General features: G+C 38.3%; 1 protein-coding gene across 1 annotated transcript in view; it reads right to left on the bottom strand.

Annotated features, from left to right (window-relative positions):
- Window positions 1-20,701, bottom strand: part of TMEM39A (transmembrane protein 39A) — a 30,688-nt gene extending 9,987 nt beyond the window's left edge. The window contains exons 1-5 of the mRNA XM_058731315.1: window positions 20,388-20,701; window positions 18,781-18,967; window positions 13,572-13,794; window positions 7,555-7,638; window positions 3,541-3,695 (exon numbers count right to left, since the gene is read on the bottom strand). Of these exons, the coding sequence (XP_058587298.1) occupies window positions 3,541-3,695; window positions 7,555-7,638; window positions 13,572-13,794; window positions 18,781-18,893 (575 nt within the window). The 5' untranslated portion in view covers window positions 18,894-18,967; window positions 20,388-20,701. The remainder of the gene's footprint in view (window positions 1-3,540; window positions 3,696-7,554; window positions 7,639-13,571; window positions 13,795-18,780; window positions 18,968-20,387) is intronic.
- Between the last annotated feature and the right edge of the window lie 1,058 nt (window positions 20,702-21,759).

Genomic DNA, 21,759 nt, shown 5'->3' with positions numbered 1-21,759 from the left:
GAGAGCCTTCAAAAATTAATAAGCTTCTTTCTATTCCCAAAAAGTTTGCTAGCCATTTTGATATGGTAATCCTTTTAAACTTAGCCAAAATACTCCTTGATATATCCATAATTAGCCTTTCAAATCAAATAGGGTTAACCTTCTAATGGATTCAGAGGTACCTGGGTGACTCAGTTGGTTAAGCATCTGACTTCGGCTTAGGTCATGATCTTACAGTTTGTGGGTTTGAGCCCATCTGGCTCTGTGCTGACAGCTCAGAACCTGGAGCATGCTTCAGATTCTGTGTCTTCCTCTCTCTCTGCCCCTCCCCCACTTGTGCTCTCTCTGTCTCTCTCTCAAAAATAAACAAACATTAAAAACAAAAAAACAATGGGGCACCTGAGTGGCTCAGTCGGTTGACCATCTGACTTCGGCTCAGGTAATGATCTCCTGGTTTTTGGGTCTGAGCCCCATGTCAGGCTCTGTGCTGACAGCTCAGAGCCTACAGCCTACTTCAGATTCTGTGTCTCCTTCTCTCTCTCTGTCCCTCCCCTGCTCATGCTCTTTCTCAAAAATAAACTTAAAAAAAAAAAATTAAAAAAAACAAAAAAACCTTCTAATGGATTCAACCAGCTGTTGTTGATAAATAGAATAACGAAATCATTTCAGTTGAAGCAGTTGAAATATTAATCTAGAAATAAAGAAACAACTGATGTAAAATATTATACCTTATAAGAAATATGAGTCATGCAAAATGTTTGTAACAAAGAAAATTCATTTTACAGGCAAAAAGCTTAATACTAATAAACTGAGTTGATGACTGCCTTAATTAAACAGTATAATCAGGCCTACCATAGTATACCAATAGACTTCCTATCATCCCTGTTCATACAATCTTTGATTATATCTTGATTTTATGCTACGTAACTGTTAAATTCATGCTTACGCTTCAGTACCATAAATGGTTATATAAAACAATGATTCTCAAACTTGAGCAAGCGTCAGAATCATCTGGAGGGCTTGTTAAAAGACAAATTGCTGGGTCCTACTTTCCGAAGTTTCTGTTTCAGTAGATTTGGGGCAGATTCTGAGAATTTCTATTTCTAAAAACTTTCCAGCTGATGCTAATGCTGCTGGTTCTGGAAACCACACTTTGAGAACTACTGATTACAGAGTAATGATGCAGACAAGAGCTCTGAAATCAAAAAGGCCAGAGTCTTTCTCACTAACTGTCTGACCACGGATAAGTTTATTTTAGACTCTTAATCTGTCTTTACCTGTGGCAAACCCTGCTGTCTGCCAACAGCCACTGTGCTCCTGTTCTTCCATTGCAATAGAATTTTTAGATCAGATACAGCTGCAAATTTCCAAAGTCCTTTACAATCTATCCTGCTAGGGAGTGTGGAGTAAAAAAGATAGCAGGAGCTTAGGTCCCAACACCATGGAGCTAGCTGCCACAGCTATCCAATATGATTTACACACATACTGTACAGAAATAAACGTCTAACTTTTTAAAGCCCCGAATACTTTGCATCCGTTATGGCGGACTAAATACACTGCCTCCTGAGTTATGGTATGATTTCATGAGGTGATGTTTATAAACACCTAGCCTAGCACTTAGCACAGAACAGCTCAAAGAATGACAGCTATCCATTAACATCCAATGAAGAAAGTATTGGCCCAAGGCATAGAAGTTATACTATGCAAAACAGTTTAAAAAGCCAACACGTACAGTAAGTTGCAACTATACATTGATCAGAATGGCTAAAATTTTAAAAACACCAGGGATGCCTGGGTGGCTTAGTTGGTCGGGTGTACAACTCTTGACTTTGACTCACGTCATGATCTCACGGTTACTGGGATCAAGCCCTGCATCTAGCTCCATGCTAACAGCATGAAGCCTGCTTGGGATTCTCTCTCTTCCTCTCTGCCCCTCCCTTGCTCACGCACACATGAATGCTCTCTCTCACTCAAAATAAATAAATAAACTTTAAAAACAGAAAACATCAAATGCTAACAAATGTGTGGCGCAACTAGAATTCTTATAGAATTGGTGGGGGGTAAAAGGATACAACGTCTTTGTGAAGAGGTCTGGTAGATTCTTATAAAACTAAACATACTCCTACCTTATGGCCTAGCAAGGCCTCTCTTAGATATTTCTCTCAAGAGAATGAAAACATTTCTTCACAAAAAGACTTGTGTAAGAATGTGCCTAACAGTTTTATTCTTAGTAATATCCCCAAACTGGAAACAATCCAAATATTCAATAGTAGGAGAATAAACAAACTGTAGTATATTCATACAATGAAGTGTTACTGATATATGTAACCACATGGATAAATCTCAAAAACAATATGCTGAGAGAAGCTTTACACAAAAGTGTATATCCAGTATAATTCCATTTATATGAAATTCTAGAACAGGCAAACTAATCTATGGTGGAAAAAAAATTAAAACAGTGATTACCTCTGGGAAGTGGTTGGTGGTGTTTGGAAAGAGGCATGAAGGAACCTCTAGAATAATGGTCATGTACTATATTGGGACACAGATCTGACTTATAAGTGTATGCATTTATCAAAACTCAGCAAATGTACACAAGATTTGTGAATTTTATGTATTAATTTTACCTCAAAAGAAAAACTGTAAACAAATATCAAACTCTAGTGACTGCTATGCATAGGCTGACATATTTTGGAAGAAGTGAACTGAGGTCTGCAACTTAACTTTGAAATGCATCAAAAACAAGGTGGACTGATAGATGGACAGAGGAATGTTGGACAGTTATGTGTTATGCAATGATAGTAAAACATTAATGGGTGAAATTTAGATGTGGTTGCACAGGTGTTTGCTGAAAAATTCTTTCAACCTCACGTGTTTAAAATTTCCACAGGGCGCCTGGGTGGTTCAGTCAGTTAAGCGTCCGACTTTGGCTCAGGTCATGATCTCGCAGTTCGTGAGTTTGAGCCCCACATCTGGCTCTGTGGTGACAGCTCAGAGCCTGGAGCCTGCTTTGGATTCTGTGTCTCCCTCTCTCTCTGCCCCTCCCCAGCTCATGATCTGTCTCTCTCTCAAAAATAAACAAACATTAAAAAAAATTTTTTTTAAGTTTCCATAATAAAATGCTGGTCAAAAAAGGTAAGTCTATAGGGCATGAGTACAGCATATTTGTTACATGAACCCAAATATCAAAGTACTTTGACCAAAAGAGTAAGACTGGTTGAGCCAGTCCATTCAACTAACACTACCCATCATTTGTGTCAATACAGGCTGTACCAGGTCCCTTTATTTGGTGAAGACAGCCAATTAAAATATTCTCCACTGGTAGAATAGCATACCTCTCAAGTTTCTTGGGACAGTCCTGGTTTAAGCCTATTGCTCCAATTGTGTCCTAGTGTCGAAAATAAATTATATGGTCACCCTATCCACTCATCTTTCCAATTTTGTAAACTTTTGGTTTATATTCGAAGAATTTCCTTTTCCTCACTTTTATACTACTGTTTGCTTGACCCAAATTATTTCTTTAAAAACTTACTAATACAACGGTAAAACTGGAGTACTCACGGGTAGCCAAGGAAAAGGAGATTGAGCACTGAATGGCTTCGGAAGAGATTGACGAGGGTCCAACAAAGTACCCATCCACATAAAGTAAGTAGCACCAAACGAGCTGATATCAGAACCATGTAGTGAATCATAGATGCCGCACCCGCCTTAGTGGCCTGGAAGTTTGGAACCACCAAAAGGAACATTTTATAAATGGCCTTATTCAAAAGCAATATGACTCAAGTAAGGAATTAGTAGATTTAGTGGAAATCTGTGACCAAAAAAAGGGGGCGGGGGTGGTGGGAGAAAAACTGTCTCATCCCACTTACCTTCCTCATTTTTAAAGATTCAGACCTCTCCAGGAAATTTCTTGGTTCTTTAAGTTCTTATGACATTGTCTAATTTGTTTACATTAGGGCTTCTCAAAGTATGAAAGCCACATTCATCAGAGTTACTTGGGCTACTTACTGAACTTGCAAATTCCTACTGCCTTTCCTTACAGATAGAGAACAAAGCTGTAAGTGAAGGAACCTGTATTTTAATAATCTACCAGGTGATTTTTATGTACATAAAGATATTGAACCATTAATTTATCTGACTTCAGATTAAACTGTAATGACCTCAACAGGAGTAACAACACTTCCATTTTTCTTGCAGGCTTCCCCCCAATCTATTTGCTGAATTAATGTGTAATAAATTACTGAAGATTCAGAAAATAATCAGACCTTCTCTGACAAATCCCTATGTAAATAAAACTTTCTTTTTTTGACTTTTGCAAACATGGAAGTAATGTACAATCACTTCCACTTCTTTATATCACAGCTATTCAAATATTTGTTCTTAATCTCACATTTTAAAAACTGATTAAATACAGTAAGAAAGCGTACTTATCTAAACATGAAGTTTTACAATGTTATTTTCTTTTACAATGAACTAGTAAGAAGAGAATGAGCAAAATGCAGGGGAAAATGGTAGATTCCTACAACCTCAAAACAGCAGTGTCAGAATACAGAAAGAAGAAAAAAATTATGTGGGGTCAATAGCAATGGGAGGGAATAAAGAGACTTTCAGGTCCTTCATATATCCGTTTCTTAGTTTACCCAACATACTACATAGCATATATAATATACATGCAATATATAATATTTATATAGTTACTTATAAATGCAAAGAAGCAGGTGAATTAATACCCTAAGCCTCAAACTATGGAGAAGGTTCAAACTGTTCTCAGTCACAGCAGGGCAAATAATTGTGTATTACTACCCTGATATATACCTCATGCCAATGTACCTCACGTGTCAAAGCTGCTGGAATTATGCCATTGCCTCCATTTTCAAAATTTAAAGGCTGTATCTGACCAATGTCACCAGAGTAGCAGAGCTTGGATGTATTTATCATTTTTGCCTTATTCCAAAGTCCAAGCTCTTAACCACTATGTTATGTATGACAGATACTGTATCAGGCCCTAGGGACACAGTAATAACCAAGACAAATAAGACTTCTGTCTTTATGAGGCTGCCGAAATAAAAAAGACAATTGATATTTACACAAAATAATTATTTTTATAATTGTGGTATAAGTGCTACAGGAAAAGAGTAGGCTGTTAAGGAGAGCAAATAACAAGAGACCCCTAATCATTGGGAAAGCTTTCTTCTTTTTTTTTTTTTTTTTTGAGGGAAAGCTTTCTGAGGAAGTGATATTTCAGCTGAGATCTAAAGAATAAGCAAAAACAAGCCAGGTAAAGAGTAGAAAAATATTCCTAATATTATGTTAATTGAGAAGTACAGTATATATACAAATAAAGATTAGGAAATATACGAAAATATGGTCTTCTCAATAATGAGATTGTAAGTTACCATTTTTTCCTGCTTTATATTTTAGTGTTTTCCAATTTTTTTCAGTAAAATATGCTATTTTCCTATTTACAAAAATAATTTTTTAAAAAGGGAGTTGCCTCAGGTTGGTAGAAGAATAGCTGAATAACTTTTTGGTCTTGTGGAGCAAATAGAGAAGTAGAATTGGCCTGGAGATGAATGAACAGTCTTATCTAGTTGGGAGGTATTCCTCCAAGAATAGTATTTAGCTTTCTGAATTAATTACCTCCAGCCTCTCCTTAAAAATGGTCTTTCTGAAGGTAGGGATACTTTCTGATTTAAGCAAAAAAAAAAAAAAAAAAAAAAAAAAAAAAAAAAAAAAAAAGAAAAGAAAAAAGAATGTAAACATTTTAATGGAAGGAAGGAGAGATGATGGTTCTTATCTAATTTAGCTTTTTTTAAGGAAAAGAATCACTATACAGCTCTTATTTTTAATTTCTGAATAGGTAATATAATCAGTGCTCAAAATACAAAATGTGTAATAGTGTTTGTAGTGAAATTTCCCTCCTAGTGGTCTTGTTCCCAGACATAACTAGGCAGTCCATTATTAGTTCGTATGTCCTTCTACAGATAATTTATTCATATATAAGCAGGTGTATTTTGTTCCTTCCACCTGCCTTATTTTAAACACTGTTCTGTACTTTGTTTTTTTCACTTAATATCTTAGTGGTCAGTACATTTTCATCTTTTTAATGGCTGTGTGCTATTCCATTATGTACATATCCCACAACTATTTAAACATTCTTTAATTCTTTCTCATGGACTTTAACTTACAGATTTAAGTCTTTGACCAGAAATCTTTTTAAATTTAAGTATTTTGATCTCTGTAAGAATTGCAGGTTTCTTTAGAAAACAGCTAAACACTTTCCAACTAAGATCATGCAAAAATTGTTAAGCTACTGTTAAGCCATTAGCAAAAGAAACAACAGAGTAGGTCAAGTTATAGCCCTTGGAGCTCCAAGGTAGAAACCTCAGTCATGAAGGAATTTACACATTAGCTGGACATACTAATTTGGCATAAACAGTACCATTTCTAAGTAATTGAAGAGATGAAACAAAATCCTGCCAGTTTTCACAGATAAAAGCATAAAACTCCACTGAGTTCCTCTAAAGAAAGAACAGATTTTAATATATCCAAAGGCAAGCATCTATTTTCATGATCTAAATAACGAACCTGGGAGAAAAGGTTTTAGACAGGCTTTCCCGCTGTGAAAAAACAGGGAATCCTACTTTTGGTTCATTTCAAATGCCTTTCAGGTTATGACTTAACATCTGCACTTACTCTGTGCTCACAAGAAATAAGGTTCCTGAAAATCAGAGCTTATAGACACAAAGACAAAACATGCATGTTTTGGAAGGAAAAAAGTTGACTCTCAGTTATCTGTAATTATAGTAACTATTTACTTAAAACTATACATTAAATTATAAACTCCAAAATTAAAATTCTTAGTCACTTTAGCTAAGTTAAGATTTTTTGTTTTTGTTTTCATAATCATTTATAGGGCATAAGATAACAAAATCTTAAGAGAACACATTTTACCTCCTTCACTGGAGTTTACAAATATATTAAAGAATAATTACCAATGGCCATTTATATCAACAACATGTAATTTAAAAAAGACATTAACGTCCCAAGTCTTTCCTCTATTGCCCATTAAGATTCTAATCTTTAATATTAGTCTTATGCAAATTTGGATGTTGTCATTTTAAAATTCCAAGTTTTAATAAACTCAAACAAGTATCTCTTGCTAGCAACTCCAAAAATGGTATATAACTTCAAGTAAATGTTACCTAAAACAAAGTTTTAGATGCAACTGTTCATTTATATATAACTCTTCGTATCAATAGTTATTTAAAATTCATCCTATTCTTACTATAACTACTAAAATAAGAAAGATTATATTGAAGAAGTTGGAAACTATAAATAAGCTCCTATCAAACTAAAGAGATTTATAACCATTCTCTTGAACACAGGACACTGAATTTTAAACATATTGTAGGAAAACCTTTTAAAAATAACTAGCACAACTCATGTGGAAGTAAAGAAATTAATTTGTAATTGTAGTCAATTATATTTGGACACGTCACATATTCAGCTTGAATCCATCTTAGTAACTAATCTAGCTCCAAGTGATAAAATATAGTGTTCTAGAGCTGTTACCTCTGAGATGAGGGCCCATACAAGCCTCCTTGCAAGCATCACTGTGATGAATGCTGCCAGGTGGTAATCAATGAGATGAAAATTCTGTTAAGAGAAACAAATCACTGCATCAGAAAGAAATATGTATATCTGGCTGCAAATATTACACCAAAATGTTTGCCCCCTCAAAAGATCTTCCTTACATCACCTTACATATACAGACCACAAGAATTTAAAAGCTCTTGAAGAGACTACCTACCTTCTATTTCTCCTTTCATGAAAAACTGCTTTAACTTTACAAACACTATTTTAAACTATCTGGAATGTATTCCTCTCCTTTCTTTGAAAGTTTACTGTGTTGAAAGGAAAAGACTATAGCTTTGAGTTAAAAAGTGACAACCTGCAGAATTATAGCAAGAATAATTTATTTAAAATGCCATATTTATAAGTGTTAAATGTAATGGATGAGATGGAACTCTTAGCGTTCAGGAGTTAATATTTTTGGTCTCTCTATGCAAGCTTATATTAATCTAATTGGGCATCTACTAACCTAAACTCCCTCCTGGCTGATATATCAATTATATTCACTTTGGTCTTTCTCTTTAACTTGATTTAACAACGTGTCCTCTATTTGATCTCTTCTTCCTAAGAAATGACAGCATTATCTAGATGTTGCATATGGTTCCTTCTAATTCTAAGCCTATATAAATAATAAGCAAAATGAAACATCATTAGCAACAAACAAAACTGGGATGTATTTTCATCTTGATGGTCAAAAGGTCAATAGCTTTCCACAGTCCTTCTTCAAAAGCTGAATTTCTTAATTCAGTCAGTAAATATGTTCTGGGCACCCACAATGTGCTCCAAGTACTCTTCTTGATACTGACGATACACTGCTGAAGAATGACAGACAAGGTTCCTGCTCTCCTGGATCTTACTTTTTATTGTGCTGTGAGAGGCAAAGGGGATAGCAGAGATTACTAGTTGTCTCTTCTGCCATCATAGTCAAATTTAAGTGGGCACTGACTCCTAGCTAACTACAGGTTTATTTCCATGCCTCCCTTGCAAAAACTACTTATAGCTAAGGGATGTGAACGAAGTGATATATATAACTTCCAAGCCATGCCCTTAAAGGAAAGAGGTGTCTTTCTCCTTTCCTCCTTCCTGCTGGACATATGTGCTGACAGGAGTCAGAGTAGCTATCTTGGACTATGATTTGGAAGAAGCATGTTGGAGCTGGCAGAGCAACAGAAACAAAGAGGTGCCACACTGGCATATCACCTACTTAATTTTTTTTTTTTTAATTTATTTTGAGAAAGAGAGCATGAGAGATCATAAGCAGGGGAGGGGCAGAGAGAGAGAGAGAGAGAGAGAGAGAGAGAGAGAGAGAATCCCAAGTAGGCTCTGCTCTGTCAGTGCAGAGCCCAATGTGGGGCTTGATCCCACAAACTGTGAGATTGTAACCTGAGCCAAAACCAAGAGCTGACGCTCTACTGACTGAACCACCCAGATGCCCCTCACCTGCTTAATTCTTATTTCATAAGGAAATAAAGTTCTATTCTGCTTTAGCCACCCTGTTACAGCAGCTAAAGCCATATCTTTCATAAATTTGTTTAAGTGTAAGGGCAATGACAAGCTAACAAGCAAAAGCATTTTAGACAGTTATAACTGCTCCCAAGAAATAAGACCGTGATAAATAATAACTGGGATGAGAGGTGCAGAGTCAACTTAAATTGTTGGTTAGGGAGGACATCTCTGAGACTGTGGCATTTGGATTGGGAGCTGAATGACAAAAAAGCATCACCCACGACAAGAGCTGAGGGCAGAGAGCACCAGGAAGAGGGAAAAGCAATCACAGAAGCCCTAAGACAGGAATATATATGCCTGATGGGTCTGAAAATCAGCAAGAGGGCTGGAATGAGGTAATGAGCAACAAAAGATTGAGTTTACATATATTATTTAAAAAATTTTTTTAATGTTTATTTTTTTTGAGGGACAGAGAGACAGAGTGTGAGCAGGCAAGGGGCAGAGAGAGAGAGGGAGACACAGAATCTGAAGCAGGCTCCAGGCTCTGCACTGTCAGCATAGAGCCTGATGCTGGGCTTGAACTCACAGTTGGAACTCACGAACTGTGAGATCAGGACTCGAGCTGAAGTCGGACGCTTAACCGACTGAGCCACCCAGGTCCCCCATATTTAAAAGAAATTTTTTAAAGTTTGAGAGAGAAAGACAGAACGTGAGCGGGAGAGGGGCAGAGAGAGATGGAAACTCAGAATCTGAAGCAGGATCCAGGCTCTGAGCCATCAGCACAGAGCGCGACACAGGGCCCGAACCTACAAGTCATATGATCATGACCTGAGCCGAAGCTGGATGTCCAGCCAACTGGGCCACCCAGGCGCCCCTTAGCTTTTTTTTTTTTTTTTAAACATTTATTTATTTTTGAGAGAGAGAGCACACACACAGGCACAGAGAGAGGGAGAGAGAACCCCAAGCAGGCTCTGCACTGTAAGCGCAGAGCCGGACATGGGGCTTGATCCCATGAACCCTGAGATTACAACCTGAGCCAAAATCAGAGTTGGACATCTAACCGACTGAGCCACCCAGGTACCCCTATACCCTCTTAGCTTTGAGACTCCTTCTTGCTTACCCCACTCCTCCAAAATAATGCAAACAAATTTACTACAACCCCTACCTAATGTTTGAGGGTCTTATTTATGGTCTTATTTATGGACTATCACCAGTCCATCTAAGACATTTTTGTATCAAAAGATTTAAGTGCCTAATGTATCATATTGTTAAGCAAATTTTGTTATATTCTGAATCACCAAAAACTGGTAATCCTGTAAACCAGAATATCTGATTAATCACCCTTCACTCCTGACTATTCTGAATAGTTTACTATGCTACTTCTAGCTTTTATGTTTCTTAGGGTTAAAATTTACTCATCTAATGTCTTGATAGCTAGAACAATACTTTACTTATTCAGGGGGTCTACATTTTCTTTTAGATAATTATTAAGATTTTGAAATGGAAAAAGAAAAACTTAATATATAAGTCTGACAAATTTCTGAGTCAGACACACATAATAAAAAAAGACCACTAGTTGAGATCTAAGTCCCTTCTAGAGCATCCCAGTCACATAGCCATCTGCTATGTTTGAATACCTTCAGTCACAGGAAGTAACTAGGTCTCTGGAGCCCATTCATCTTTGAACAGCTCACTGATTCAGGCCCCTTTCAGATGGATGGACTAAAATCTTACTTGCTGTTCTACAGATGTTATTCTTTGCGTCACAAGTGAACTTTAAGTTTTGTGTGAGCTAGGACCATATATGGCAGATAAGTGAGCCAATCCACAGAATAACCTGCTTTAAGTGTGCTTTCCTCTACTGCACAGACCAGAAAGCTAAAAACTACATTTCCAGACTTTCTTACAACTGAAGTTCTAGATTTGACTTAGTTTCTGCCAACCATAAGCATTACATAAAATCTGAATTCAGAAATGAGTGAAATGGGGCAGGGTAAAAGGCATTAATTTTTGTTGTTATGAGTCAGAGCAAAAGAAGCATAATTCTGGACTCAGCAGCTATAGTAGTAGCTTCCTGATTATGACAGGAGCACTGGCTCCCTTTGTTGCAAGGCAACATTTGTAGGGGACTTTTAAAAGAACTCTTGCCAGAAACATTTGACTGAGAGAAGAGTTCTTTGATCAGCTTACGAATTTAACAACTGAGAAGTTTCCATGGAATGGCAAAGTGAAAACTGAATAATGAACTACCCAGCAAGTACTTATGGAGTAAATACAGAATAAATACAAAAAGTAAAGCATAGCATTGAGTGAGCACTCATTCTGTCACTACTGTGATTTCGAGCCAGCTTTGCAATCTTTAGATCTCATATTCCTCATTTATAAAATAAAAACCAGACAGTAGTACCTGTTTTTAGAAGGAGTAAATAAGATAATACTTGCAAAGAATAGTAAGCAATGAATGTTTGTCAATGTCATCGTTAAGATAGTGAGGAATTTACTTAAAGAGCTACATAGCTGGAAGAAGCCTTAAAGATCATCTAGTCCAACCTCTTCATTTTACAACAACATGGCCAAAGAAGGGTAAAGTACAGTTCCTGCACTCAATAAATTCATAATCCAGGAGAAAAGGCTATTAAAAAAAAAAAAAGCACACAATTTGGCACTGAATCATTACAAGTTTTTTTTTTGTTTTTGTTCTTTTTTTTTTGGAATAACACAAGCAGGAAAGTTTATTAAAACACAAAGTACACTCTTGATATGTAAGAGCAAGTGAGCTCACGAGAGCTGTGCCAAATCGGTACAATTCTTAAATAAACCAAAATTCTCTTACTTGGTATTAAGTAGGTGTATCATCAATATGCAAAGAAATTTTTTTTTAATATTTATTTATTTTTGAGAGAGAGAGAGACAGACAGACAGACAGACAGGAGAGAAGAGAGGAGACATAGAATCCGAAGCAGGCTCCAGGCTCTGAGCTATCAGCGAAGAGCCCAACATAGGGCTTAAACCCATGAACCGGGAGATAATGACCTGAGTCGAACTTGGATGGTTAACCAACCGAGCTACCCAGGTGACCCGAAAATTCTTTTTTTTAAAGTTTACTTATTTTGAGAGACAGCGAGGATGAGTGGGGAAGGAGTAAAGAGAGAAAGACGGGGGGGGGGGGGGGGGGGGAAAGGAAGGGGGGGGGAGAGAGAGAGAGAGAGAGAGAGAGAGAGAGAGAGAGAGAGAGAGAATGAATCAATCCCAAGCAGGGCTTCAGTGTGGAGCCTCATGCAGGGCTCAAATTCACAAACCATGAGATTATGACCTAAGTTGAAACCAAGAGTCAGTCACTTAACCAACTGAGCCACCCAGAGTCCCCGGAAAGAAAATTCTTAATAGTTAATTCCAGGAACAACCAAATGATACAAGTTTTGTTTTGTTTTGTTTAATGTTTTTTCCGTTCCCATATCATTTTGAAGATTTTGGTCCACATTTGAGTCCTATGTTTACCAGGCCAAGGAAGGTTGCTAATCTTGATAAGTCCCAGATACATAAACTACCCAGCACAATAGTCTTCTTTCTCCTAGAGTGTATCTTCACTACCCACCCAAATCTGCCACTGCCAACCACTTACCTATCAAGTAACCTGAGCACCCTTACTTGTTAGTTTATATACCCATCTATGGAGAACCTTCTCTGCACTGAGATTGTCCCAGCTCTCCTAGAGAAATGGAAAGATCACAGAAGAAACCTACAATATATTCTGACATACTTCAGCAAAGATAGTCTTTGTCTCCATTTTATTTTTGTAACAGAGCCCAATTTTATTCACCATAACAATAAAACCTATGAAAGGATTATAGTTTCTAGCCTCCTTGCAGTTAGGAGTGGAAGCATGTGACAATGATGTGAGCCTGGCCCACAAGAAACTCTCCTTCATACTTCCCTATGCTCTTTCCCCTTTCTGGCTGATGGAGATGGACCACAGCCACCTTGGAAGCCACATACTGGAAGACAGAAGAGTCTCCATCTGGGTCCCCTGACTGACCACATGGAAGCATGCTAATCCTGTGAACCAAAACAACTGCCTCAGATATTACGTGTTTGAAGCATTATACAATTTTAGGTTTATCTGTTATAGAAGCAGCCATTATCCTAAAATAGCCATTAAAAAGATAAATTTCCTAGAATTTAATCATATTGGCACTTTAAATATCCAACAAATTTAAGACAGTGTAAAGAAAGCTAAGTATCAAAACTTTTCCTTGATATTATTGTAACGAATTATTTAAATGTTTTTTGTATTTTCATTTATATTTCATTTATATTTTTACTTTGTCTGGTCAAGGACCAAAGACAGATATTTATATTTTAACAATCTTATGAGATTAGTTTTTAAAGTAATCTGTGGTTTAACAGAAAAACATTTTATTGAAAGAAAAATTATTAAGACAAGTAATTTGTACACATAGGCTTTCCACTAGTTTCTTGGTTAAGTCACATAAAGTCCTATTAAGACTTACCAGTGAAGTACAAGAAGCAGGATGATTGTAAGGATACCACCACACTGTTTTGTAGATATTGATGTATTGGATGAACAGAGCAACCAGCAGGTAGATGAAAAAGAGAAATTCAAAGAGCAGGCTCCCATCCACAGGCAAATCAGGAATTTGGCAATGACGAACAGGACCTGGGGTGATTAAGGCTGTGATAGGTGGGACCGGAAGGCCAATAGCACTACCATTCCTGAAAAAGAAAACTACGGTTAACTCAAATGGTGACAGCTTTCAGAGTTATAGAGCATAAAAGGACCCTGCTTCCTTCCCCATTAACCTTTTAGCTGTTGGCCTTCCCCCAAACTCTCTCCTAGGATGTCCTACTTGTCTCTCCCTCTATGCACACTCTCTCAGTGATCTAACATGTGGCCACAGCTTCCATGATCTCCAATGTGCTGAAAACTAAAATTTTTCCCCATAGAGCTCACCGCTGAGTTTCGGACCCATGTTATCATGCTATCTACTGGACATTGCTGTGTTCTTCCTCCTATAGTCTTGATCCTAGTTCATGGCCCACTCAGTAGCTGCCAAAATCAGAAACTTGGGAGTCATATTAGAACTTTCCTCTGCCTCTCCATACCTAATCACTCTCTAAATCTTATATATTCTACTTTATAAAACTTTTTCTACACTGTACCCTCCTCTCTAAACCCAATACCTTAGTTCAAGCAGTTACCATTTTTTACCTAAACTATTGAAGTAATCTCCTTAAAATTAACTCTATCAAATTCTCCAACCTGCCTTCAGAGATCTTTCTAAAGTGAAATTGATAGTGTTACTGTCTTACCTAAAACTCTTTAATGGCTCTCTACTGCCAACAGGATAATATCCAGAAATTTTCAGTATGTCCTATGAGGCTCTCTGCTTAACAGATTAGCCTCATCTCTTATCACGCCTCCATATGCAACCTATAGAATACCCATGCTATTTGCTGTCTGTGAACATACATGCTATTCTTTTGTACATGCTATTCCTTTCACCAGCAATACCATTCCAAACCACCTTCCTTAACCTCTCACTTACACATTTACTGACAAAATGCTTCAAGACTTTTTTTTTTAATTTTTTTAAATGTTTATTTATTTTTGAGATGGAGAGAGACAAAGCATGAGCAGGGGAGGGGCAGAGAGGGAGACACAGAATCTGAAGCAGGCTCCAGGCTCTGAGCTGTCAGCACAGAGCCTGACATGGGGCTAAAACCCACAAACCATGAGATCATAAAATGGGGCTCGAACTCGTCAACTGCGAGATCATGACCTAAGCCGAAGTCAGAGGTCAACCGACTGAGCTACCCAGGCGCCCCCTTTAGGACTTTCTTTAAATGATCAAGCATATCCTCCGTGAAGCTTACTATGACTCACTCAGTCAAAACCAATTCACCTCACCTCTGTGCCACCATTATACCTAAATTATGCCTTTATTATTGTACTTTCCATTACTGTTACATTATTTTTGTATACATCTATGCTTTGTCTATTAAATCATAATCTTAAGAACAGAGACTGTACTTTTCCTAGTTCACTGCACATATATACTTTTATGTTGAGAAGACAGCAGACTAATATATAGTCACAAAAGAGGTATCTTTTAAAACACAAATTAAAATATGGAGATTTTAATCCCCATCTTCTTGCTGTTCTTTCCTTCCGGATTTTTTATAGGTCAGAAATAGCTGGGCTATCTAAAATGATAAGATGGGGTCGAGGGGGGGCGCGGTAAGGAATAAACTTTTCAATTGTTTATATGCCTGGGAATAGTTACAGAGATTTAAGGTCTACTTTTGTTTACACACCAAGGAAAAGAGGCTCGGTTCAGATATTTCCAAAGAATATTCTAGAGAGGGAACAATATCAGCATTGCTGTTCTACTCTAAGATTTCCAAATATAGAATTGTAGCATTAGTATGTGACATTTACAGTACTTTAAGTGACTCATGGGAATATGAACTCTGCTCATTCTCAACAGTTAAGAATACCATGGCAGAATCTCAGAAGAGCTAGAAGGGAAGAACAGGAATGGGGGGAGGGTAGGTAAAAACTGTAAAAGTTTCTTCCTCTCATTCCCAGAGCATACTCCAATAGAACAAGCTTACCAATGAGTAGGTTGTGAATTACCAGTAGGTCTCATAACCTTACCTGCTCAATCATAAACCCATAATTATCATACCATAGCCCTCCGGTGTGTTATGGGACATGGGCCACTGCACAAGAGGTGCACTCAACACAGAATAAAATGTGAAAGGTGTGCAATTGTACAAGTTGGTAGACTTGAATGAAGGGGATTAATGCCAACAGCCAAGCCATTCCCTCTCCCCAGTTAATAATCAATGAGATAAGGAAATAAATTCTGATGAGAAGTTACAAGCTTAAGAGCCTCTACTCTGGAACATGCTGAAAATTCTTATTCTTCTTCAGTCAAAAATACATGAAAGGAGAAATCATGCTAAATTATTTGCTATTATTTAAAGGTTAAAAAGGTTCTGACAGTTTTTCCCAAGTAAAGAAGACAAATGTGCTTCTGCAGTTAACAAATTCAATAAAATGCTGGGCTTCAAGAAATATTCAAAACAAAGTGCAGAAGATCTACACTTGTGATATTCTATACAGCCTTGGCTATTATACTTCAAAAAACAAAGAGACAAAGGTCAAATAAAGTGATGTAGAGCATCTGAGGGGAAAAAGAGTTTTATTCTAATTTGAAAACTTAAGAGGAGGTAAGATCAAAGTTCTTAAAAAAAGGCAGCTAAAATAAACAGACTTTGTCTCTACATCTCAAAAAATTAGTCAGAGTAATAAAATAATAATAGTATGATTAAATAATAGTATTATAAACAGTATTATTAAATAATAATAAAAGTATTATTTTTCTAACAGGATATAAAAATAGATGCGAAAAAAGCAAAATAACACAAATGTCTGAGATACACTGTGGGTAGTCCTAGTCTAAACAGACCAGCTGTAGTCTTTGAGAAAGTAACTTTATATTCTTGAGCCTCAGTTTCTTCACCTGTAATACAAGAGTTAGAATAGAATTCTTTAAAGAATTATTTTCAATGTTAACATAGAATATTCTCTTTCAAATTATGCTACAGGTCCCTAAATCATGCCCAGGCTTGAGGTTCACTAGGAAAATTCAAAGGGCTTGGCATATAGTTATGTTCACAGCTAAGATTTATTACAACAAAAGGATACAAATCAAAATCAGCAGAGGGAATAGGTACATGGGGTAAAGTTTGGAGGAAACCAGGTGCAAACTTCCAAGAGTCCTTTTCAGTGGAGTCATTTAGGAGCCACTTAAATCCTTGAGCAACTACCTGTGACAACACATGTGAAATGCTGTCTATCAGGAAGGCTCATTAGAGACTTAACACCCAAGGTTTTTACCAAGGTTTTAGCTAAGCATATGGATACAGCAAGAAAGATTCCAAGGAATAAAGAAGAATTAGAAGGGATGGAGAAAGCAGTGATCATTTGGACATAACAAAGTATAAGCAAGGATAAAACAAAGAAAAAAAATCACTCTTAGTCTTTCTCAAATAAGATTCTCCTTCAACTAAAAGCTCTCCAGGAAACTCAGAAATTCACAGCATATCCTTCTTCTTTAGAAGGCAATCATTGAAGCACTTTTCCTATGAACAAAAATTCCTGCTCCCCATAAGAAAAAAGGAGGACAGGGAACTACAGAATTCAACCTTTACTTTTTTTTAACGTTCATTTTTAAGACAGAGAGAGACAGAGAGAGACAGAGAGAGAGAGAGAGAAAGCGCACGTGCACAAGTAGGGGAGGGGCAGAAAGAGAGGGATGGAGACACAGTAGGGCTCTGCGCTATTGCAGAGCCTGATGTGGGGCTCGAACTCATGAACCATGAGATCATGAGATCATGATCTGAGCTGAAGTCTAATGCTTAACCAACTGAGCTACCCAAGTGCCCCTGGATTTCAATCTTGATTGTGTCACCCAACTAGCTCCTTGACATTCTCAAGTTTAACTTAACCAATCAGGCCACAAACACCTACCAAATACAGGCAAATGTTCTCTTCTCCAGCTGACCTGTATCTTGCAGAATCAAATATATCATCCAAAATTATATCACACTTAAGCAATTATCTATTAGTACTCTACAGACACTCCAGAAGTGAGTTCTCTAGTCTGGATTCTGTCTTACTTTGTACACATTCTTCCTAAAACTATTTTCTAGGCCACCTACCACTGCTATTATCCATATTTCTTATAATCCTTTCTAGGTGGTATGTAATAACTTATTCTAGGCTGCTTCTTTCCCATCAAGAAACAAATACAGAACCACCTTCCAAAATAACCTCTCTAGGTAAAAGTGTCACAACATAATTCAATAATAGTTTTAGTGATTTTTCAAGCCATAAAAAGTGCCAGGAAGAGAGAAGTGCACAGAAAACATCAGGAAGGCTGAAAAGGCAACAAGAGTCCAGATTGCTAGTAATACTGAAAACTAGAATCCAAGCAAGAGAAAACTCTATTTAGAAAGGAAGCAGAAATTACGTGACAAAAGTTATCTTGATCAAACACTTGATAAAGTAAAAGCCATCTCTTTCCACTGCTATATGACTGAAACTCCTCATGAAGTGAGTTACCCTGGATAAGATTAGAAATAATCCATCCTAACTTCTGAAAATTAGGAACAAAGATAAATTTCCATTAAAAAGGCCAAACTCTTTACTCTCATACAACATAAGTCTTACAATGTTTGGGTTACAATTGATAGTTTATTCATTTCAAACAATTTTTTGAAGAAAATAATTTGTAAGATCCTTGATAGAATATGACTTACAGTTTTAGAATTTCACATTAACTGTCAGTTTTAATTTGTCCTCCCCTGTCCAAAAAAAGAATGTTAGTAAGTAGTTAAACAACCACATTTGTCTTATACTTTAAATTCACTTCTCCCTTCTTTTAATGGCTAAAAAAGATGATGACTAGAATTTGAATTATCAGCTGTAAGAACAGGACTACTTTCACTTTGTGGGCCCCATATCACAACTTTCCACTCCAAAGTACTCTGAAATACTGATCTTTCAATCTTCAAGGGCAGGATTGCTACAAATAATCTTGATAAGCAAATTATCACAATAGCATGATGACTGCTGTCATACTGATCATAGGATATTACAAATTATGCATAGTCTTATTTCTTCTTTACCTGTTTCTCAGGCCTGTTCCATTGCCACAGCCCCCACCAACCAAAGTCTGTAAAGAAGGTAAAGCTGTACGGCTTAGCTGCTGCCGACTAGGGCCCCTCCTTCCACCGGGCATGTCCGGGAACCAATCTGCTTCCAGTGCCACCTGTAGTTGCAATCCAGGTTAATGGCTGTCAACCTGTTTCAACTCTGAACAAAAGAAAAGACATTTAAACATCAGTTTACTATTTTTAAAAAGAATTTTTTTTTTTAACGTTTATTTATTTTTGAGACAGAGAGAGACAGAGCATGAATGGGGGAGGGTCAGAGAGAGGGAGACACAGAATCTGAAACAGGCTCCAGGCTCTGAGCTGTCAGCACAGAGCCCGACCCGACGCGGGGCTCGAACTCACGGACCTCGAGATCATGACCTGAGCCGAAGTCGGCGGCTTAACAGACTGAGCCACCCAGGCGCCCCTCAGTTTACTATTTTTAAACTAGTCAAGGTAACAAAACAACCAGAAAAACTGAATGAGTAGGCCTTGTAAAACTAGATTTTCAAATAAATTCTCCCCCAGGGTCTATTACCTACTTTACTTTGATGAAAGGACTACGCAAACTCTAATGGGTCAGAAGCCTAAGTTGTGATCTAAGCTCTGGTCAGCATTAGGTAGGTCACAATTTGTGTCTTTTGTCAGCTGACTTGTGTCATATGAAAAATATTACAATCAGGTAGAAGTTAACAAGAAACACCTAACAAACACATTTCCAATTCAATATTACAGATATTTCACAGTGAACTACCTGAAATAAAGGAGAATCACCACTGTCCAAATGTTGTGTTTTGTTATCAAGGGATCTGGGTTCTGAGATCAGATGTGCCACATATTATCTGACTGTAACTGAGTCACTTTACCTCTGAGTTTGTTTCTTCAAAAGTGTTCCTTGTCCTACAGAGGTGATTGTCAGGACCGACAAAGATGGATGAAAGTACACCAGTTGGCCTTTTAAGTCTTTAAAAGAATTGCTCAAGTTGTAACTCCATATGTTAGAGTGTAAATATTAGAAAGAGCTATAGTGGATGGCCACTATACTGGTGTGAAATCATTTAAAAACTACTGAAACTGCAGGATTAAAAGGCAAATAACAGATAAAGACCGCCCCCCCCCATCGAAAAGAAACTGTATCTTGATCAATTTACGGCAAAAACATGGCTCTGCCAATACGTACACCAAAATCTACTTCCTAAATAATACAACTTAAAAACGAAATCCTGGAAAAAACCCTTGTTTTCAAACTTTACTGCAGATTGATTCGATGTTCCTTATTCCTAACAGCCTTCGGCGGTAGACTAAGAAACCCCAGGTAAGACAAAACATTCAAACCGCTAGATGTAGGGACTGCTGGTCTTTGCTCAGTTAACGAGGGAAAGAAAAGTGTGAAGCAAAAAACTGGGATAGAATAGGCAAGGGGATGAAGTGAAGGAAGGCAAATGGCAAGAGACCACAAACTTCAACAGACTGGCCCCTAAGAGGGGACAAACGACAAAGAGGTTCCCGCGGCGCAACCCAGAGGACCGAAGCACGCCGGGCAGTCGGACAGCGCATACTGTACATGCGGGAATACTCACGCATGGAGGAGGCCCGGCCGGTGTGGCGGGATCCCTGGGAGGAGGCGGCGGCTTTACAGGCTGGACCCCAGGCAAGAGAATTCCCTCCCCGCGTTGAAGAGCTCCAAACGAGCTGCTTGTCCGCAGGCCGTCCCCGCCCGGAAAGTTGAGAAAAGGTGTCCAGGCTTCGGGCTGCCAGCCCCCGCCCCAGCCCCAGGTCAGTGCCAGAGTCAGAGCCAGAGCTAAAGCTAAAGGAAGCGCCCGGGCCCGTCAGCACTCAACCTCAGCCTCCATTACCGCGGAGCTGAGCAGACGTGGCAGCGCACGGCAATGACGTCAGTTCCGCGACCGCCGGCTGCCCCAGGGTCTAGCTGGCCCCCGGAACTGCTCTTGCAGTATGAAGAGCCAGCACCCCACCCACTCCTGCATGCACCTGCGCAGTGGGACTCTCCTTCTTCATTGGCTTGTGGTCCAACCTACCTAGCCAACGCTGGCCGAAGTATTTCCTTCCTGGACCTCTACGATACGTTGGCACCAGGCTAGGGGTCCTTATTGTGTCTCTTGGATTCTCCTTAACAGCTACGTACAAGTTATCGTCCCAATTGTACAGACGGAGGAGATTCGGAGCCGTCATCCACGGTCACGTCACCGCCAGATAAAGGAGTTCAAGTCGCGATGTCCTGCTTCATCATCCAGTCTGCGTCTATTGTATGTGAATTAAAGGACTGGATGGATGCTGGAGTTAATACTACAGCTTGCTCAGTCTATTGAAAGAGGCGAGACACCAGGAAAACACAGTCATTACAATTACAGTAAATACAACATTAAAAGTATGCCCAGGGGTGCCTGGGTGGCTCAGTTGGTTGAGCCTCCTAGTTCGGCTCAGGTCATGATCTCCCGGTTTGTGGGTTCGAGCCTCTCCTCCCCCCCCCCCCCCCCCCCCCCCCGCCCCGTCAGGCTCTGTGTTGACATCTGAGAGCCTGGAGTCTGCTTCAGATTCTGTGTGTGTGTCTCTCTCTACCCCTCCCCCTCCTGCTCATGCTCTCTCTGTCGCTCTCAAAAATAAACATTAAAAAAAAAAACATTTTTTAAAAGTATGCCCAAAGTCCAGCATTAGCATGCAATCAGTGTAATAAATTCTGGGGGATGGTGTTGGCGGCATTTACCAAGAAAGACACAGCAAGCTTGGGGTTTAAAGCGAAAACTGCAAGAATGAATAGGTTTTCATGAAAGACTAGCTTTTAGTAAAGGAAGTGACATAAAAAAGTAAAATGGTGGGTAATATCATGATGAATCAGAAACTGCCAATAGTTCACTATTAGAAAAAGAGTAAAAGTGTCAAAAAGAGCAGGTATATGAGATCTCGCGCTCCAGAGATGTTAAGCACCTTGAG

The sequence above is a fragment of the Neofelis nebulosa genome, chromosome 5, assembly GCF_028018385.1.
Source record: "Neofelis nebulosa isolate mNeoNeb1 chromosome 5, mNeoNeb1.pri, whole genome shotgun sequence".
In the NCBI taxonomy this organism is placed as follows: domain Eukaryota; kingdom Metazoa; phylum Chordata; class Mammalia; order Carnivora; family Felidae; genus Neofelis; species Neofelis nebulosa.
This window is presented reverse-complemented; position numbering and strand designations above follow the sequence as displayed.